Raw genomic sequence first — 20,476 nt, forward strand, 5'->3', positions numbered from 1 at the left:
CCTGTTACATTTGCCTGATACTAGTAAGCAAATAACCAATAAAGAGATCTTGTCTGCTCTTTTGTTGCAGCTGAGGGGAGAAAGTCTGATACTTAACTACCAAAGCAATACCAATGTGAAGGGATAGTAAAGGCTGCTCAATACTCTCTTCAGTTGCTCTTGTGTGGATGAATACCTGACTATTTGCATAGCAGGCATGCAGGCCTTGACTGAAAATACCACACACCCACACCCCAAAAACACACCCACCTATATCGTCTTGATTCTGCACTGTGAACTATGGTGGCAACCCTGTCTTCCAAGTGTGTGTAAGACACTATCACATCTAACACAACAACTGGGACTGCAAATTAAAGTGGCAGCAGATATTCATACATGTTTCTTCCCAAAGGTGAAGCTCTCTCCATGATGCTTTCCCTTCACCCAGGCTTACTACTTCTACCAGATTACAACTGGGAAGGAGGCAGAATTTGGTGACGGACTGCAGGAAAGTGCATCACACAGACCTGCGATCTTAAATTGTATCTGCTGCTGCTGTCATTGTCATCCTAGCATGGGGAGTTTCTTACATACAGTCATTTGGAGCACTTGCAGGTGTGTGTGTGTGTGTGTGTGTGTGTGTGTGTGTGTGCGCGCACACACACACACACACACACACACGGGGGTTCCTTCTACTGGTCATAAATAGCCATAAATATTACTGACACAAAACACTTCTTTCTGGTGCATAGTGGGCCACAATTTTAAATCTACTTATACAACTGGTTTTCATCAAGTGGTTTTGTACTGCCGAATAAGCCAAATATCCACATAGTTTTACAATAGCCTGATAAAATACAGTCAACTGAGAATGACATTTCCTCATTTCTGAAGTCTATTGTGTGCGTGCTCTGGCCCTATCTCCTAAAGAAAATAAATGCCATACATTATTTAACAGCAGTTTATAGTTTACCATGACAGTGTGCAAAAAGGTGCACTGATAACGTATTGTATCCAATCAAACAGTTGAAAATACAAATCCAGTTTTTTTTCTCCCCCCCCCCCCATTATTTACTCTCCATTCAAGTCTAAGATTACTATACAGGTGTGTAGCTATTTCAGAATTTTAAAAGAAGCAACAGAAGAAAATAGAGTGTGCATATGTGCATATATGGCAAAGACACATGAGGTAGTTTAGAAATAAGTACTAACAAGACAACCAAGTTAAATTTGCACAAACATACCAATGCCCAGTAGCTGCTTTGATAATATAGATCCAACACTAAAAACTAGCTCCAGAGAATCATGAGTTATCTGCTGCTCTTGAAACTTCTAGGAATTAAAGGGATTTTTGATAAGGAACCAGTTTAATATAGAAGTAAAGACTAAGAGAGGTCCTGCATCAGATGAGAAGTCATAGGGAAAAGAGAACAAAAGGTAGACAGCTGGGTTTGAGGGAAGGCAAGGCTAAGAATCAGTAGGTACAGCACAGGTACAATGTTTCCTCATACTAAAGCAGGCAGGCTTCTCCAGCCCGATTCCCCCAAGTGCTGTTGAACTACACAATTACAATCAATACAATTCTGCTTGGGGATGTTAAGAGTACATCATCGTCTAGAGGGCCTCCACTGGAGAAGTAACCTTCAAACCAGGAGCTAGAAATACTCCCCAAACTTTATGAAAATAACCACATGAGCAATTGACCCTGTACAGCTGGAATGAGGAACCTTGGGTCCTGTGGACACAGCCAATGGCCAGAGGTAATACACAGGTGTGTTGCTGAACTACAACTGCTAACAGACCCCATTTAGCTATGCAGCAGTGTAGCCCAAAGGCTTTGAAACAAGGCTCCTTGAGCATTAAGAAAGCAGTTGGTTTGTGGGGATATTCAAGACTATTATTAAAGCTGACTTCTCTTTCTCTGAGTAGTGCAGGCTGGTATGCAGGTTAGCCTTCCATGAAGACTGAACCTCCACACTCCATTCTAAACTTCAAATTTAAATTGCCCCATGGGTTCACATATATATCCACATATAGGTATTTACATTGATAATTTTTTTTGCTAATTATAGTCCCCAATACTGCTAGATGTAAGATGGAAAATACCTACACAAGAATGAAAAGCAAAGCCAGCCAGGCAGTTAGCCCAAGTTACCTCTTCTCAAACAGTTGTCCTACAATTTTGATCAGGACTTTAACAGAACTGTCTCCTCTGTATTAACTATTACAGCATCCAAAGTAATTTGCCATCAGCTTCCTGAAGACTTTAGCTAAACTCTTATACTGAAATTTTTCTTAACACAACTGGTAAACTACCAGAAGAGAGACTGACACAAACAGAATATTTTCCCCAGCTGTAATAAAATAGCAACATTTTCCTTTATTCACTTACTAGATTTTCTTTTATTCACTTATTAGAAAAATGTAAACACCAGACTGTATGCAATGCTAGTCATATACAGAGTAGATCCACTGCAACAGACTCAGTCATGCTCAAGCGAATGAATTCAGTCCAATCTGGGTATCACCTAGAACAATGGATTTCTGTTGCAGATCAAAATCCACTTCTTTGGAAATATTAACAAATAAACCAAAGAAAAGAGGCATACACTTTTTAATCAAGTACATTGGGCAGTTGAAGAACATTTTTAAAGGTCATCTTTCAATAGATAACACCAATTTTTTGTCTGGTTTATTTGTAACCAAGTACCACTTTCCAGAATCTCATCAAATATTTCAAATCCACAATCAATTTACTGAAGATGTAGCCCATTGCTTTACATCAGTTGGGCAATTTGGGTAAACCTGCAGAGCATCCATAATTTGGTTGTTGTCCAAAAGAAGATTCATTAGCAAGTATTCTCTCTGTGTGCACATAGATGGTCCTTCTACAGGTTTTATCAATTCAAGATGCAGCAAGTGTTCATAAGCCTAAAAATAAAAAAAATCCAAACAAATCATCATTAGAATCTTTTCCCATCATCCACAGATAAATTCAACATAATTTGCAGTTACAGATATTTTAGATTAGAGTTTGCTACTGAATAAGAATTAAGATGCAGCAAAATCTTGCCTCTATTTTAGGCTGTTTGGTTTCATTTTCTAAACAGCATCTCCATCACAAAAAATCCTCATTTGCAGCATAAAAGCTACATGTATGCATACAATGTTCACTAGAGGGCAGCAGAGTACCAAATACAATAATGAAAAGACTAAGATAGACAATGACACCTATGTAAAGCATACAACCCTAAAACATTTTAGAATATCTTTTTTTCAAAAATGGGAGCTAAATCTTACAGTTCCAGTTCTTCTATCAATCTTATTTCAAACTATTTGTCCCCTATGGCACTAAAACAGAAGCTTTCAAAAGAATGTAGTAAAGTACATACCTTCATAACAACAGGTTTCTCAAAACTGTACACTGTGTGTGCCTTCCTCTGTACAAACCTCTGGTACTCTACATCAAAACAAATACAAATTATATTACACTTTTGTTTTAGAGGTAATAAACTACACATTTTGTAACGAATCTGATGTCACCTTACCATTATAAACCATCTGAAAATTAAATGGTTCTCCTCCATAAGTATCATTTAAATGTTTCATGGCTATTATGAGGCAGAGTTCCAACACAGACAAACCTATTAGAGAAAGAAGACAATTCTTATTAGCGATTTTCATGGCAGTATAGCTTTTTAAATGCGTAATCTAAAATGTTAACAGCTATTTGAAACTATTTTTATTATTTCTTCCTTCAAGCTTTCAAAAGGAAAGCTGACTTTAAATTTCAAAAATCAAACAAAGGAAAGGAAGTCTACTTGGTCAATTAATACCCTAAGCCTAACATGGTTTTACCCCAAGGTGACAACCTGTTGGGTAGGACCTGCCCCACTCTCTGGGTACGTTGTACAGTGGTACCTCGGGTTACATACGCTTCAGGTTACAGGCGCTTCAGGTTACAGACACCACTAACCTAGAAATAGTATCTCAGGTTAAGAACTTTGCTTCAGGATGAGAACAGAAATTGTGCTCTGGCGGCGTGGTGACAGGAGGCCCCATTAGCTAAAGTGGTGCTTCAGGTTAAGAACGGTTTCAGGTTAAGAATGGGCCTCCAGAACGAATTAAGTTCTTAACCCGAGGTACACTGTATCCTGTAGTTGTTGGCCAGCGAAGCTTTCCCAGATGGTTCAGAGACTTCTGACTAATAGCCCACAGCTGAGGCTGTGCAAATTCTGGACCACTTCCTGGGTGCAGTGTGGGTTTGATGAGGGCCAATCAACTGAGCTTAAATTCAAGCAAAACAGAAGCACTATGGTTGAGTGGTTCCATTGTCTGGAGCTGTCACCAGCCTGCACTCCTTTCTAAAGGAGCAGCTATGCAGTCTTTTTTTGTGGGGAGGGGTCACTCTGGAGTTGCTACTGGCCACTGGTACCCACATCCAGTATAACACCTGTGTTGCAGGAGCTGCACAGGTTGCCAGCACTCTCCTGAGGTCTTACTATTATTAAACATATGGCTTTATGGCTTTAACTCACTGGCGACAGCATACTTAAACCGTTGCCTTATTCTACCTCCCCAATATTTATGATCTACCACTGAGACATGTCTGATGCTGTGTGACAGTATGAAGACTAGCCTCAACAAACCGTGCATTTAGTGCCCACTTCAGTCATCCCTGAGAATCTGGAGATCCACAAAGGATGAAGAGCAAGTGAGGAGAGGGAGAAACACCCAATTGCAGAGCATGTTTCAAAGCATTATTTAGGGCGTGATGATCCAATTGAAACAAAGAAAGCACATAAAGTGCATTTCAGAACTTGCTCACATAATTTAAGATAGTAAGTACACACTGTCATCTTACCATGTACAATATTCGCTTTAGAATCCATTCTGCAGTGTTTGCCTGCTTCAAGAAGGTCTGATGCATTGATATACGGGTGAGACACAGTTATACTACTTGAAGCAAGCATCTGAAGACAAAATAATAATTTAAATATTTAATAACTTAAAGTCATTATAAAAGCATCTATAGTTATTTACAATACAAAATAGTTTGTAACATTCAACTGAGAGTATTACTGTGGAATCCATCCAACAGTGCTATATATTGATTGCAATATCCATTTTTAGGATCTTTGATAATTTTACACCTACTTATTTTACTCTTTGAAATAGAAGTAATTTTGGAAACAACACACAATGCTCAGGAGGCAATCAGAAAATGTAATACAATGTTTTATCAGACCAAGAACAACTTTCGGCTGCATTATAAAGAGGACTACTCTTAAAAAAATTAATGTTTGCAGCGTGGAGATTGGAAAATTGGTACTTACAAGTGAAGGTTCTTTCTGGTTGGTCTGTGAACTCCTATTTTGAAAGTAGGCAGAAAATCATGTGACTGGGCTTTTTTGGCACTATGCCCTCTCTGAAAGTCCTTCCCAAGTTTGAGGCCACGGCCAATACTGTAGCAGAAAAATACAGTTATAGAAGGAAGTTAAGGGAATAGTGGGTTGTGATGGAGGAATTGAAGAGGTGAAGACCTCTTGTGGTGCAGTTTTGAACAAGGTGATAGCCAGCCATAAGGGTGAGGGCTCCTTGTTGAAAATATGCACATCTTAGTAAAGGTATGGTCTTGAATACTTCCACACACCAACCAGAAAAAACTTGACCAGCACCAACACTCCATGACTTGTGTAGTGTTGAAGATATCTAAGGCAGAATATGTAAAAGCTATGCAAGACCTTCAGTGGGTGAAGTCACTGTACCACGATGAAGGAACATGCCATAGAGCTCTCCCCACGATAGAAATTTCCCTGAGGAAAGCAAAGTGGTGGTCTTGGGGCAGGGGTTTCCTTTGGAGAGAGGAATGCCACATTTGCTCCCTTTGAAAGGTAGGGAAGAAATGGAGAAGAATTCCTTTGGAGAGGGAATAGTACAAAAAGCCAAGTCACACGATTCTATGCCTGACAAGCAAGCAGGAGTTAACCGACTTTGGATACTGCCCACACCAAACAGTAAATCTGGTTTTAAAGCAGAATTTCCTCTTTCAGACTTAACAAATATTTCTTGTTTAGAAGAAACCAATATATCCTCACTAAAGCTAGTATGTAGGCAGAGAGGAGGGGCAAGAGACAAGCATGAGGGCATGACATGGGTCCCTGGCCTCCTAAGAAATGGTTTATAGAGCCTGGAATGTTATATTCAAACCAGGTCAGAGACAGAACCTTAATAAACTTGTTTCTCTACACAGTTTCTGAACCCAAATCCTGCAGTCAGAATACATAAAACAGAATAAAGGGGAAATATTTAAAATTCCTAACTGTATACAGGTCCTTCCAGTGGTCTGGAGGGGGCTCTTAAGACAGTAAGACACGCCAAACATAATAAATGTCATGAGAGTCAACAGGGAGCCTTGGACTGCACAAGCAATGGCTGTGATCATTAGCAAATAGAACTGCACATTATTTTAAGACTTCTCTATATTTATTGCCATCAAAATCTTGAAGTGGTTTGACTCACAAGTACATCACTGAAGTCGGACTTGCAGAATTTTATTAGAACTTAAAAGGCACTGACTTTCCACACTGCTCCACGGGAAAGTGCTGCTATGAGCTAAAGGAGGGGTAATCACCTTCTGCCCTTAAGTGCATCTCCTGAGTGGAACTCTGCTCAGGGAATACTGCTGATGGCAAGAGTGAACTCTGGATCCCATCCTCAGGAAAAAACATTTACCACTAGAAAAGGGCTAAGCCAGCATGCTGTATCAAAACATATTGCTTTCCATATTAGTTTTCTTTTATATAGTAGTTGCATTAACTCCATTCGTAACTAGAAGTATCAGTTTATTTCCATGAATAGCAGTAAAATGTGAGTCAGAAATAAACGTGGCAAGATCTTACCAACAACATGAAGAGAGACCGCAGGTCTTTACTATAATGGAATTGATTTTGCAGTACATCTTGCACCTTTTGGTCTTCTAAGAGAGACTAAAACATTATTTTCAAAATCAGTAATTTTTAAGCAATCTACTCATCTTAGTACACCTAAAACATTTTTATACAGTTGATAAGATAGCACAAAGTGATTCAGGGAAGATCACAAAAATATAATCTGTTATAACTTATCAAAAGCAAACCAAGTGGTTGGCTTTAACAAAAAGATCAGAAAGAAGACGCTGGACCATACGGCAGTGAACTGTAAGGGAGGCTTATATTTATTCGGATTTGTCATGGCCAATGACCAGTACAATAGTTATTTGGATTGAATTGGACCAGTTGGATGAAAACTTTGCTCTCAATCACCTTTCAAAGCAAGTAGTAAAATACTAATAAAAAACTGTTTTCTTCTGCCCAGTTGAAACTTTAGAAAAACTCAGTTTATAGAATGATGTCATTATGTACTAATTTACCTCACTTTGGGTGATTTTTATGTACCTGTTTGAAAGGGGTCTTGTATTAAAAATGTGATAAATGCAGTAATTTTACCAGAGTTGCTCTCCATAACAGTGTTTGCTATCTTCACTCTACAATCTAAATATACTGTATAAAAAAATTGTCCAGTAGCACCTAGAGACCAACTAAGTTTGTTATTGGCAAAAGCTTTCGTTTGCGTGCACACTTCTTCAGATACACACCTAGATACTAGAGCTGATTTTGAGGTCACCAAAGGGGCATTTGCAAGGAAGAGGAGGGGAAATTTCCATTTCACAAGTGGAAGTCTGTGCACTAACATACACAATAACTTGGATCCTAATTTCTACTAGAATAAGTACATTCCAATGCATTCCCTTTTAAGCTATATAAGCGCTGCTACCCAGCAGTTTGAAGATCTTCAGCGAGAAATTACAATTGACTGATTATTACTATTATTTCAATTACCTGTACATTCTTATTCCATTTCTGAATAAAGGACTTTTCTGGAAATTCTGCAGACAGGGATAACTGTTCTTTACAAATATTCAGATATTTTTTAAAATCAAATGAATTCATTAAATATATTTGCCGGTGTGAAAATCTTGACTTCACTCTCTTCTCCATGAGTTCAAGAATGTCCTAGTGAAAAATTGCAAACAGAACAAAAAAGTAAGAAATCTATGAGAAAACATATCAATTGCTAGATAACTTTTTTACCTTTTTTTTTTACTTTTTAAAGGTGAAAACTGACCTCAGAATTATGCTTGAGCATTTGCCAGCTCTGCAGAATGACAACTTCAATACATACATTATAAAACAGTTTATTTGAAATTCTGTATACATAGGTTAAATGCTTGCCACAGAAAATTCTAGAGATCACAGTTACTATCAAATATCTAGGTTAGTTTTCAGTTTATTAGGCATACCAGTGTTGGCAACTTATTTAAATTATTTTTATCTGAATTGTATTATCTATTAAAAATGATTATTTGAACAGGTATTTCATGTTAAGATTTCCCAATCAAACCTCATTAGAAGAACAGAATCTTTTCAACTGACTAAGCTATTTCAACTCCAGTAGCACGCACAGGAAGTTCTACTAAGTGTGGTTAAAGTAGCATTCTTTATTTAATAATGAAAATGATTCACAATCCCTAAAAGTCTCTTACTTTTCTCTGCACAGGGTCTCTAGCCAATTAAAGAGAAGCATCTTTACTAGTCATCATCTGAATTTGCATGCACTGGTGGTGACATATATTAAGAGAAAAGTAAATTCATTTTACCAGTCTACAAGTCAGACCAACAACAGCTATAGGTGTCTGTGCTGACTGGGACACATCAAAGAGGTTATACAGCAACGTCTGGTTCTTATGATGAACAAACAGATCAAACTCATCTAGGATGAACAGCACCGGGCAACTGTGAGCACGATCACCTAACACATAAAACAAATGGGTAAATATTAGGGACCCAATTCAACTATGTGGTTCTACACAAAGACTTCCACTAGCTCAACATGTAATCTCTTTGCAAGCAACTGAAAGAACTGTAACATAACTTGCAATTTGGCAAGAACTTCCAATTCATTGTAAGACGGCAAAGCCACCAAACATTTCACTTTAGTTCCTTTACTGCAGTATTTAAGTTACAGATTTTCTTATCCACCCTTCACCATAAGGTCCCAGGGAGGGTTGTAACAAAACAATGATACAATTTAAAATAGAATGATACTAATATTTAATGCAGCAGCAGAACTACAATATAAAAAACAGAGAATAAAGTTACAAAGATCAGGGTAAAGAGGCACGTCTTCAGCATACGGTGAAAACTGTACCACAAGGATGATAGATGCACCTCAAGGGGGAGAGAATTCCATAATTTAGCGGCTACCAGAGAATACCCACTCCCTAGTGGCCAATCGCAAACTTCTGTGGGACACAGAAATACCAAGAGGGGCTCCTCTGCTGATCTCAATGGTCTGAGAGAAGGAGACAGTAGAATAGGAGTCAGGCTGTCAGATATTTGGGGCCTAAGTCGCTTAGAGCTTTAAATACCAAAGTGTGCAGCTTGAACTGAGCCTGCAAAAAAACTGCCAACCAGTGCAGCTGCTTTAAAACAGGGGTTGTAGAAATGCTAATGGATACCAGTTAGTAATCTGGATGGAGTAGGTGGTCATAGTGTTTGTCATTAACCCCCAATAACATGTTATTAATCACCAAGAAAGTATGTTTACCTCTCTTTAATGCTTCAAGAAGAAATGTGAGGTTTTCTGCAAAACTACCCTAAAAGATAACAACATCTGAATGATTATCTGGTAGATATTAAGCTTTAAAATAAAAACATGTAGCAGGAGTCACTAAATGAACCCAGCAGAACCCATGCACCAACATTCCCATTTGTGTAGCAGGGCTTCCCCCTCTCTTCCCACCACCACTGTACCACGTGAAATTGGCTTTTCTTTGGTGGGGCAAGGGGACCCCCAGAACAACACCCCCAGAATCCCATCCATTGTATTTTGTAGAACTGTATGCTATTGCAAAAAAATAAAATAAAATAAATGCAACAGCTTCTACAAAGTGTAATCAGAGCGGAGTAATCAGTTCAGGGGATAAACAGATAAATAACTATATGACTTTTAGAAAACATGTGAAGGCAGCCCTCTACAGGTTTTATAGTGCTTTTATTATTTTGTTGGGAACCATCCAGAGTGGGGCAACTCATCAGCTGGGTGGCATATTAATAATAATATAAAGACCTGCTTCAAGCAAGCATAGGAAAAAAATGTCACTAAAGGGGAGAAACAACATAGGAATGATGACATTTTTTCTGCCTTCAGGTAAGTGGGAGCATAACAATAAACAATTAAATAATAATAACCCAGCTGGTTGTGTTGCAGCCTAAGAAATCTAAAAAGGATTTTTAGTTGCGTTTGCAATGCCCCTTACACGGTTTTATGATTTTGCAGCATATGGATATAGTTACAAGTTGAAAGAGTACAACAATGTGGACTATATATTTTAAGTACATCTAAATGTTTTACTTACAAAAACTTTATCTCCAACCACATTTTCTAGATTTAGTTGTCTTGTAATCTCCTTAAGAGCAATTTTATCATTGGTCTGTAATAACCCTGGAAGACAATTGCAAATACATGTAATATTCTAGATTTGGATATTCTATAAACCCCACTAGAAAGACAGAAAAAAATGCATTTTATATTTCAACAAATAGTAGCATCCAAAGCAAATTTTAGAAATGTCATTAAGTATCCAAGGCTCACATGCTCATTCTTCTCAAAGATGCATTGGATCCTTAGTTTCAGAACGATGAAAGCTAGCCAGTTCAAGTGCAACAAAGCCTTGTTTGGTATTATATGAGTGAGCCTTGAGCTTGCATAATCCCTTCTCCAACTCCTTCACCTCACACATTCAAATCCTGTCTAGATGCCCCTTGAACAAGACCTACAGACTATGGCAGGGTTTGCAATTCTCGGAAGGAAAGTGCAAACCTGTTTGCCTGTTCAGATTGACAACAAACTATGGTTTGTGCTAAACAGTAAGTTGTTGAATCTTGATCACATGGCATATTCTCAACCCTTTAAAGCAACCCACTGTTAAAACTGATAATATATGGTGGTATCCAACTTCCATGTGTGAACAGGATGAACTTCCACCTACACACCATGACTTTTCTTTTCTCTCCTCCCTCGGTAGCCTGTTCCTGGCAATCTACCCTGGGGGGTTAGGGGATCATCTGGAGCAGCCTTGCAACAGGGATGCAAGGTGGATAATAGAAATTCCATTGCACATGTGGATGTCTGCTCACATGAAGCTATATACTTGGTTTTCATAAAGCTATCCTATGTTAACATGGCTTTTATGTTAACACAGCTTTTTATAGAGCTTTTATGGACAACTCTATCTCTGCTGCAAGTAGATACTATGGCTACAATAAGTACAATTCCTTGCAATTGTTAATTGAAATAGATCAGTACAAAATTACTAGGCTCAATTAGCACTATCTTCAAGGAAATTCAGCTGATGTGACCAAATTACATACCATTTAAATGAACTTGTAAGATGTTTTCTCTTACTTCCTTTACTTCCATGAGCTTCTTTAAGACGTGGCATGTTAACTAGGAAGAAATAAAAGAAAACATAAATTCTTATGCCATATGCTTACTACATAGTATCATGATTTAAAACTGAAACAAGTTTTATGGGCATGACTTATACTATTGTAATAGCAATAAAGAACATGTTAAAACCACAATATTTTAAATGCATCAAGTGGAATGTAACATTTGTTGCAGTTTTTAAAAGTTATTTCATAACTGCAACAAATGAAAAAAAACAGAGGACAGAGGAAAAATAGTAGAGATTTGCTCCTATTCCAGGTGGCCTATGCTTTCCCACAACAGGGCTATCTACCAGTAAGCGCCTTATGGGAAAGATCCTGACAAGTATGTTTTGATATTGTCTTCACTGTTTTATTTTGGTTTTACATATACGGATTTGTATCATTAAAATTGGGTACAAATAAATATAATAATAAATAAAAGCAAGGGATTCAAAGTATCAATTCCCTAGATGGTATTAGTCAGGAAGCATGCCGAAGAGTGCAATTTGCATCCAATGGTATCCTGATCCCCCTGCATCTTCCTCAAATCCCGAGAGGATATGGGGATCCTTCAGAACAGCCTGAGAAGGTGGAAGGGATGGAGGAGAATATACTTGTTCAAAGAGCCTCCCCTTACTGGACGGGTACCATAGGATATAATCCTATCAAAACTAGAAAATAAAGCTTAGTTAGAAAACAATTTTATTTATGAAGTTTAGAAAGGATTTTTCTAGTCAAGAGACCTAAAAAGATCAATATAGAATAAAAGATGTAGAATAAAAGGTAGAAACTCTAATAAAATAACACATTAAGAAGCTAAAGCATCTTAAAGGTTTGAAAGAAAGCACACAACTAAACAAGTTAAAGCAAGGTTAAAGGCTCTGAGAGTCGCATTCTATGTACCAAAAATACACAGGCTGGTGAATTCGGTTTAACATCATTATGAAACAAATTTCTTCCCTCTCACCACAAAGCCAGCATTTGATTTATAAGAAAATGAATTTCACTGATAATTTTCATGCAGTACATTAAGTTATAACTTTCCACATGGGACTCAATATATAAAAACTAAATGGAATTAAATCTTACCAGAGTCTTCCCTGATCCCCGAGGTCCAATAATGAGTACAGAGTTGCTTTCACCATTGATAGCAGTACGTTTCAGAAGCTCGAGTAATTGTCTGAGTAAAGGTTGAGGAGAGAGAGAATGAGGAATACAAATAACTTTAGACCTGGAATAATTTCAGATATCAAATTTCATCTCAGAGAAACAAAATCACATTATTTTTTAAAAGTTTCAGCCCACCTCCCTTTACCCATTCAGAAAACACATTATGACACGAAGAAATAGAACAGAACACATTTGTCTGTGCAATTGTCATTTAAATGCTTTTCTGATTCTCAAGAAGCTAGCTTTCTTCTTGGAAGGAAAAAAAAGGACAGTTATAGGCTCTGTAAGTATATCTCTAAGCTTGTTAAAAAGATTAGGTACGAACTTATTTTAATAAGTAAGGTAATTTTGACTAGCTTTATACAGTAGTACCTCGGGTAAAGAACTTAATTCGTTCTAGAGGTCCGTTCTTAACCTGAAACTGTTCTTAACCTGAAGCACCACTTTAGCTAATGGGGCCTCCCGCTACCGCCATGCTGCCACCGCACAATTTCTGTTCTCATCCTGAAGCAAAGTTCTTAACCCGAGGTACTATTTCTGGGTTAGCGGAGTCTATAACCTGAAGCATCTGTAACCTGAAGCGTCTGTAACCTGAGGTACCACTGTACTTGATTTCATATCATTTTAATGGTTATTAACTATTCAAAAAAATTTTTAAAAAATGATGAAAAAGTTTCTGCTGTCTTCTCTTCATCCACACATTATTTACTGGTGGGTACCTAGATTACAACTTCTTTTTGAACCCTGTGTAAAGTCAAGTGATGCTGCGTTAGGATTAGAACCCCTCATCCTTCTTAATGTAATAGCTGCTATGGTGCTGACTTGAGACCATGTTACTGAAAAGAATTCTGGGACGAGTATGGCTGTGGCTTTTCTACCACGTTCAGTGAAATGATCCATTAAGGCTGGGAGGGCAATGGCACTGTGATAGCCAGAGCTTTCATTTGAGATATGCCATAAGAACCACTGGGAACATTTCCTCCCTCCCTATGAATATGTTTTAGTCTTTTTAGAGTCCCTTTGAGGATGGGTAAGAAACCAGTATTTGGGGGACAAATCTTTGAAATCTTGTTATCTACTAAACTTGCAGTTTAAAGTCCACAAGATCAGTAATGGGGATATCTGAAACAAACATAAACACATTGTTTCCTTACTTGTATTGGAGCTCAATTCCAAACAACTTCCCATTTTGACTCTGGTGACAGAACCTTTCACGCAATATTCTTTGTACCTGCATATATTGAGTTATAGAGACATCAAATATGCACAGCACAACCAGCTGTCATTTAACAATTTTCTCTTATCCTGTGGAAGTTAGTAAGCTACAAATTTGTTATTGATTTATTTTCACAATTTATATCTTGCCATTCTCCTTCTGGGTCCCCAAACCGCTTACAAAATGCAAACATAGAATATAAAACATAAATTAAACATCATAGATTAAAACATGAAAGAAGCATCCATGGTGAAAAGGCCTTATGGAATAAAATAGTTTTAATCAGGTGTCTGCAACTTATAAGGGATGGTACCTGCTTGATTTCTAGTGGGAGGAAGATTAATAAAGTACAGGTCCAAACAGGGCAGGCAACCAGCCTTGCTCCCATATCCCAGGATTCAGACTCTGCTTACTGGTCTAACTGCATCTAGGCACTAGTCCAGGTGTTTAACAACATCTCAGTTCAGATGTAACAGAGATGGATATAATCAGCATACTGATGACACCTTGCCCCTAGACTCCTAATGACCATTCTTAACAGCTTCATATAGATATTAAACAGTACTGGGAACAAAATATTACCTGAGAGGACTTCATAATGTAACTTCCATGGCCCCAAATAACAGTCTCCCAATGCTACTTTTGAGCACGACCCTGAAGTAATAATGGAACCGAACTCTCCAGATCTTCAGTGTAAGAAGACTGAAGAAGGGCCTCAATGATCACAGGGTCCGGGATGGTTCATAAAGCACCATCCATTGGTGGAACCAAGGCTGATTCAGTCCCAAACTCAGGACTGATTCCAGATTGCACTGGATCTAGATAATCAGTTCATCTAGAAACACCTGCAGTTGCTCTGCCATGAACCTCTCTATCACCATACACAAAAATGGAGTGTTAGCGCCAGTTTGATAGTTCTTGCATTCCATTGTTGTTCTGTCCACCTTGCTATAGTACAAATTTCCAGGATTCTTTATAGTAGGGATGCAGTTACTTAGGAACATTGCAAGTGGCATATACCAAGTCAGACCATTGGTTATCTATCTCAGCAATGTATTTTCTGACTGGCAGTATCTCTCTGGGGTTTCAGACAAGGATCTTTCCCAGTCCTGTCTGATGATGCTGGAGACTAAATTTGGAACTGAAGTTTGGTGGACAGAGCAAATCATGTGATCTACCTACAGCGTTATGACCCCACCCCAGCTAAACATTAACAAGCAGTAGCCACGGCATTAGTTCGTGACACACAAACACATATACACTCCAGAAATTATCTAGTCATAGGTATTCAATTGTGGAAGTGGGCTTCTACACATGGATTCCCTTACTGGATTAAGGGACACACAGACAAGAATGGAAGGTGTTCTTGCTGGTTTACACATGAAGACCTTGATTTGTCTGTGCAGCTGTAAACAACTGCATTGGTGCTGCATTTACAAATCCAATCAGATGGTAAACAGAATTGGTTTTGGTAGAATTTATCAAAGGAGCTTGTGTGAGAGAGATTTATACTCACTTAAAAAGAGTGAGAGATTGACTGAATCCACATCTCTCCACAAATGCATCACTTGTACATACACATGAGTCGCAAAAGAATCAACATGTGCAAGTAGGACATACATACTTGTCAGCAAACCCTCCCCATTTATAACTTTGTTTCTCCTATTCAAGCAATTATACTAACCTTTGATATGCATTCCCCATTTGTAAAGCTATCCTCCTTTAGCTTGCGTTTGCTCATTGTAATTCAAGCCCTAAAAGAGAAACATTTCGCGAAATGATCTATAATGAAATTAAGAAAGTCCTAAAGTGGACATTTGTAAAGAAGCCGGAGGCCTTTCTCCTGGGCATGGTTGACCAAATGATTCCAAAGAAAGATAGAATTTTTTTTATGTATGCAACTACGGCAGCAAGAATTCTTCTAGCAAAGTATTGGAAGACTCAAGAGATACCTACTCTGGAAGAATGGCAGACCAAGGTGATTGAATTTATGGGACTAGCAGAGATGACCAGCAGAATCCGTGACCAGAGGAGAGAGACGGTGGAAGAGGACTGGAAAAAATTTAAAGTTTATCTTAAGAACTTTTGTAAAATTTTGGAATGACAAGATGTCAAGGGTTATGAAATTAGAGAATGATAGCTGTTAAAGTTTAAAATTAAGAAAATTCAAAGAAAGTGGTGGTTTTAAAATTGAAAGAAGGATTGCTAAAAGTAAATTTAAAAATAAGGGTGCAGTGAAGGGAAGGTTCGGGGAAGTCGTGTATGTTTGTTTGTATGTTTTCTTTCTTTTCTGTTTTCTTTTTTGTTTTTCTATGTTGTTAAAATCAATGAAAACTTATTTTAAAAAAAAAAGAGAAACATTTCGCGTTACACCAGAACTTCCTCACACATAAGACTGGCATTGCATCATTTTATGGTTCCTTATTCAACAGAAGCCTGAAATGTGCATACCTGTGGACCGCAAATAAGCTATGGGCCACTACAAATCATATGTATGACACTGGAAGATTATTCTCTGCAAGAAGTCTTAAAATTGTGTTTAGTTTTAAACTTCATTTTCTTGCAAGCAGAGCTGGTGCCAAGTTGGAAGGGGCACTGAATAAGATGCTCAGTGATCCCCGAAAAATGAACAGTGTAGATGCTTTGCCCAGTGCTTTTCTTCTCAGTGCCAGGTTTAGCTCCACCAATCATCTCTGCAGTGGTCCAGTGCTGCTTTCCACACTGGTGGAACTCAGTCCACCACTGAGGAGAAGGGCATGGCAAAACAGCAGCTACTGCCATCCTCATTTCCTCAGAATCTCTGGGCCCCATCATAGCAGGGTTCAGACACTTTGGAAATAAAACAGCACAGCAGCTATGCAGCCTTACCCTGTGCCTCACTTCACAACACCTGACTGACTGCATGTCACCATTCAGAAAGCAAGAGAGAGTATGCATGTCAGCATCTGCCCAAACCATGGTCTGTGTGAAAGTGATATGAAGTGTAATGCTCAGATACTAATTTCATTTCTTTGGAAAATACACACGATGCATAAGGGACTGTGAGATCTTCACCCTGAAACAAGACTTGGCTCCAATTAATATACCCCAACATTCACACTACATATTTCAAGCAAATATAAAATGTTGGGCTAGGCAGAACATTAAAGCATCTCTTTCCTGGGTACATATCATCTGGGGTAATCCAAAGCTAAGCCTTTACAGTCATACCTCGGGATAAATACGCTTCAGGTTGAGCGCTTTCGGGTTGTGCTCCGTGGCGACCCGAAAGTAACAGAGGGTGTTACTTCTGGGTTTCGCCACTTGCACATGCGCAGATGGTCAAAATGACGTCACGCACATGCATAGAAGCGGTGAAACGCGACCCGCGCAGACGTGCTGTCGCGTCTTACGTTCTGTTTGGGATGCGAACAGGGCTCCGGAACGGATCCCATTCGCATCCCGAGGTACCACTGTATATCTATATTGCCTATAATTGAGTGCATCATGAATAAAAGCTCTTCACAAGTTTGGGGCTCAATACAACACTGAGATGGGCTTATGTCAGGTGCATATGACTCCAGGGTGCAAACCCCCCATTTCCTTCCTACTTACATATATTGTCCTAGGATCATCATGCTTGAACAGTACCTTGAACAAAAATAAACTTGGGATGGGCACAGTAGCTATGTTCAAACCACAGTTTAGCATAACATGACAAGCCACGCCTAGCCTTTGGCTCAAACCTTTCCTCCTGTGTAGTTACTTCTAATTCAGCATAGCTTGCCACCTTCCTCAGAGTTGTGGTTTTAAAAGTACAGCTGCAAAAACCACAGTTTAAAGTTGGCTTGTTTAAAACTAACCACAATTATTGCTAACCACATTTTGTTGGTGTGGACAACATGGCAAAATATAATTAGCTACCTTGTTCACATAATGTTAAACCATGGTTGAACATAGTCACAGCTAGGGCAAGTCATGTGGGACCATCTCCTAGTTCCAGGGGTTCTAATGTGTGGTGACTCAAAGCTGATTTTGGGAAGGGAAATGTGCAAATTTCAGTACCTTATTTAACTGAATACAATAAAAGACCACAGCTTACTCTTATGCACCTAGTTTTAATCAACACTTTTCAGAAAAGAAAACACAGCCAGATGCTTTAAACCAATTATTTTATTAATTTATATCCCACCTTTCTTGCATAATGGAACCCAAGGCAGAAGACAGGTTGCTGACATTAAGACTATGTACAGTTTTCTGTTTGCCCCACTGCTTTCCCCGGGGAAAACTGACTGTTATTGCTGAATTGGAACAAACATCAATACACAGAAAGCAGTGGGACAAGCAGAAGTAGAGACAAGCCCCTATAGCTCAGAAAAAAACCTAGTATTTGAAAAGCAGTAGTGATAGCCACAATAAAGAGATTAATTTACTCCAGTGCTACTTTTGCATTCAGTTTTTAGAAAAAAAGGGGAGGGGGACTTTACAGTAGGCAGTCTCCAACCCAATTTTGACCTCCATTTAAACCCAATCCACTTCAGTCTACTCATCTCATACCAGCTGGCTATATATAAACCACAGTCCTCCATTTCTGATCTTTGTTTATAACTTCATAATTTTATCACCACGGTATTAAATTTATACAGCACTATCAACTGTCACCTGGCAGTAGCAATTCCATCAGGCTATGTTAGGAGAAATGAGAAGTAGGGCTCTCATCCCATCAGCTCTGCTGAAAGACCAACTCCATCAGACATCATTGATGCCAATCAATCTGTTTCTATACTAGCTAGTCACTGTAGGAACTACTGTTTGAATTGGTGCCTGAGTTTGCTTTCTCTTTTCTATCTCTGTCCCTTGTGTGATTTGTTTTTTGACTGTGAGCCTCTAGGCAGTGACTGTCTTGTTTTTATTCATTTTATGGAAGCCATTCTGGGAACCCTTTTTGGTTGAAGTGGGCATGCAAATGCTCTAAACAAACAGACATGATACTTTACAAAGAACAAGAAACCAGATTCCTACCCTGAGGGGCTCACACACTATAATTTTCAACTGGAAGTTTGGCAGGAGCAATTTACGCAACACATGTCAAGTAGTACGAGGGCTGAAATGGAAGAAGGATGTGCTGTCAAATACAGCAAAGTCAAGACACTTCAGAAATAATACATGTGCAATTTATGCCACCTACAAACACTTTACGTATGTCAACACTCAGCCAGCCTCTAATTCCTATATTTGTCCTCAATACTTAACAGTTTCTCTATCTATTTGGAGGTAGGGAGAAGAAGCTACAGGTGAAACAATGCAGAAGAGCTGAAGGCTGCTGTTGAAGCAGCCTGGTCTTCCCTAACACCTCAGCAGTGCCACAGGCTGGTAGCATCCATGCCACGCCGCATTGAGGCAGTAATTGATGCAAAAGGGGCCCAAACCAAGTACTGAGTACATATGCATGCTTCTACTTCTCAGAATATTCGAATTTAATATTCGAATTTTCTGAGACTGTTAATTTGGGGTTTTTCTCAGCTGTATCATCACAATTATAACAAATAAAGGCTTGACATATCTCGCTTTGCATGTCATGAGTCTATCTCATATATTAGGTTCACCTTTTAAGTTGAATTACTGAAATAAATGAACTTTTCCACGATATTCTAATTTTTCGAGTTTCACCTGTATATGGCTGATGTAACTTTTGTCAGGGCTGGCATGTAAATGCAAAAAAAGTGCTTAAACTCAAATCACACCATGGGCATGATGTCATCAAAATCAAGAACAGATTATAGCCAAGTGGGCTGCAAATAGTATTATCTGGGACTAGCCTGCCTAGGTCCCTGCAGAATCCCACCAGGGTGTCCAGCCTTCCCGCCGCTTCTCCCCCCCCCCCGTGCATATTTAACCACCGCCCCTGCTAATATCCTGCCTTGGGCTTCATGACACCACCCACCTACAGATCCTTATTCCTTAAAAAAAAAAGTCGGGACGAGAGGCCCCCCCACTCCATCACTATTTCGCCGTGAGGAAAAGAGCAGCCCAACACGCCTTCCCTGCTTATAGGGCGAGAGGGCAGGTGCAAGAGCCGTTGAACCGCTTCAGAACCACCGTCCCGTTTAAAAAAACCACCACCAAAAAAAACCGAAGCCAAGGTGAGGCGTTTTAAATTGAGCCCCGCCCTCCTCCACGCAGCTCCCGCGCGTTTACCTTTCCCCCACCCTCCTCAAAACCACGTCCCGGACCGACCGTTACCTGCGACGCTCACAGGCAACTCCCGAGCGAGCGCGCGCCTCTCCCCCCCCCCCACGCCGTCACTCTCGCTCTCGGCTCCCGCCCGCCGCCGTTACTCCGAGCTCCCGCCGCCAAGCTCTGATGAGTCCCCTCCCGGCAACCTCCGCGCGCGCGAGAGAGAGCGCGAGCTAGCACCTCTATCACGTGACCCCCGCGTGAGGGCGCCGATCTATTTACAAGCGCAGCGGCTCCGAGTCAACGGGTTTCCTGCGTCTCTTTCTCAGACTCTACTCCTCTTCGCCTCCGCCCATTGGCTTACTTCCGCCTTTGCCCTCTTGATTTCCCCTCCCGCAATTTCCGGTCTCCCCTCTTCTTT

The 20,476-nt window shown here is 39.4% G+C and overlaps 2 protein-coding genes across 8 annotated transcripts in view; one reads left to right on the forward strand and one right to left on the reverse strand.

The window, feature by feature from the left end:
* The window catches only part of KIF5C (kinesin family member 5C), a 316,620-nt gene that overhangs the window by 35,831 nt on the left and 260,313 nt on the right, over window positions 1–20,476 (forward strand). The window lies entirely within an intron of this gene.
* Window positions 2,337–20,419, reverse strand: ORC4 (origin recognition complex subunit 4). 7 transcript variants are annotated; one of them, XM_081929737.1, is made up of 15 exons: window positions 20,122–20,187; window positions 18,901–18,982; window positions 15,584–15,653; window positions 13,838–13,914; window positions 12,603–12,693; window positions 11,454–11,529; window positions 10,439–10,524; window positions 9,628–9,676; window positions 8,678–8,829; window positions 7,860–8,033; window positions 6,882–6,968; window positions 4,844–4,952; window positions 3,528–3,623; window positions 3,372–3,439; window positions 2,337–2,910 (listed from the first exon to the last, which is right to left on the reverse strand). In XM_081929737.1, the coding sequence occupies exons 3-15, from the start codon at window positions 15,638–15,640 to the stop codon at window positions 2,728–2,730; spliced, it is 1,305 nt and encodes a 434-aa protein (XP_081785863.1). In that variant the 5' UTR covers window positions 15,641–15,653; window positions 18,901–18,982; window positions 20,122–20,187; the 3' UTR covers window positions 2,337–2,727. The 7 variants fall into 7 exon arrangements, with proteins under 7 accessions (XP_081785863.1, XP_081785866.1, XP_081785861.1 ...); XM_081929740.1 differs by lacking the exons at window positions 18,901–18,982; window positions 20,122–20,187 and adding an exon at window positions 20,338–20,419; XM_081929735.1 differs by lacking the exons at window positions 18,901–18,982; window positions 20,122–20,187 and adding an exon at window positions 20,296–20,414.

The sequence above is a fragment of the Podarcis melisellensis genome (assembly GCF_964234715.1).
Source record: "Podarcis melisellensis genome assembly, chromosome: 1".
Classification (NCBI taxonomy): domain Eukaryota; kingdom Metazoa; phylum Chordata; class Lepidosauria; order Squamata; family Lacertidae; genus Podarcis; species Podarcis melisellensis.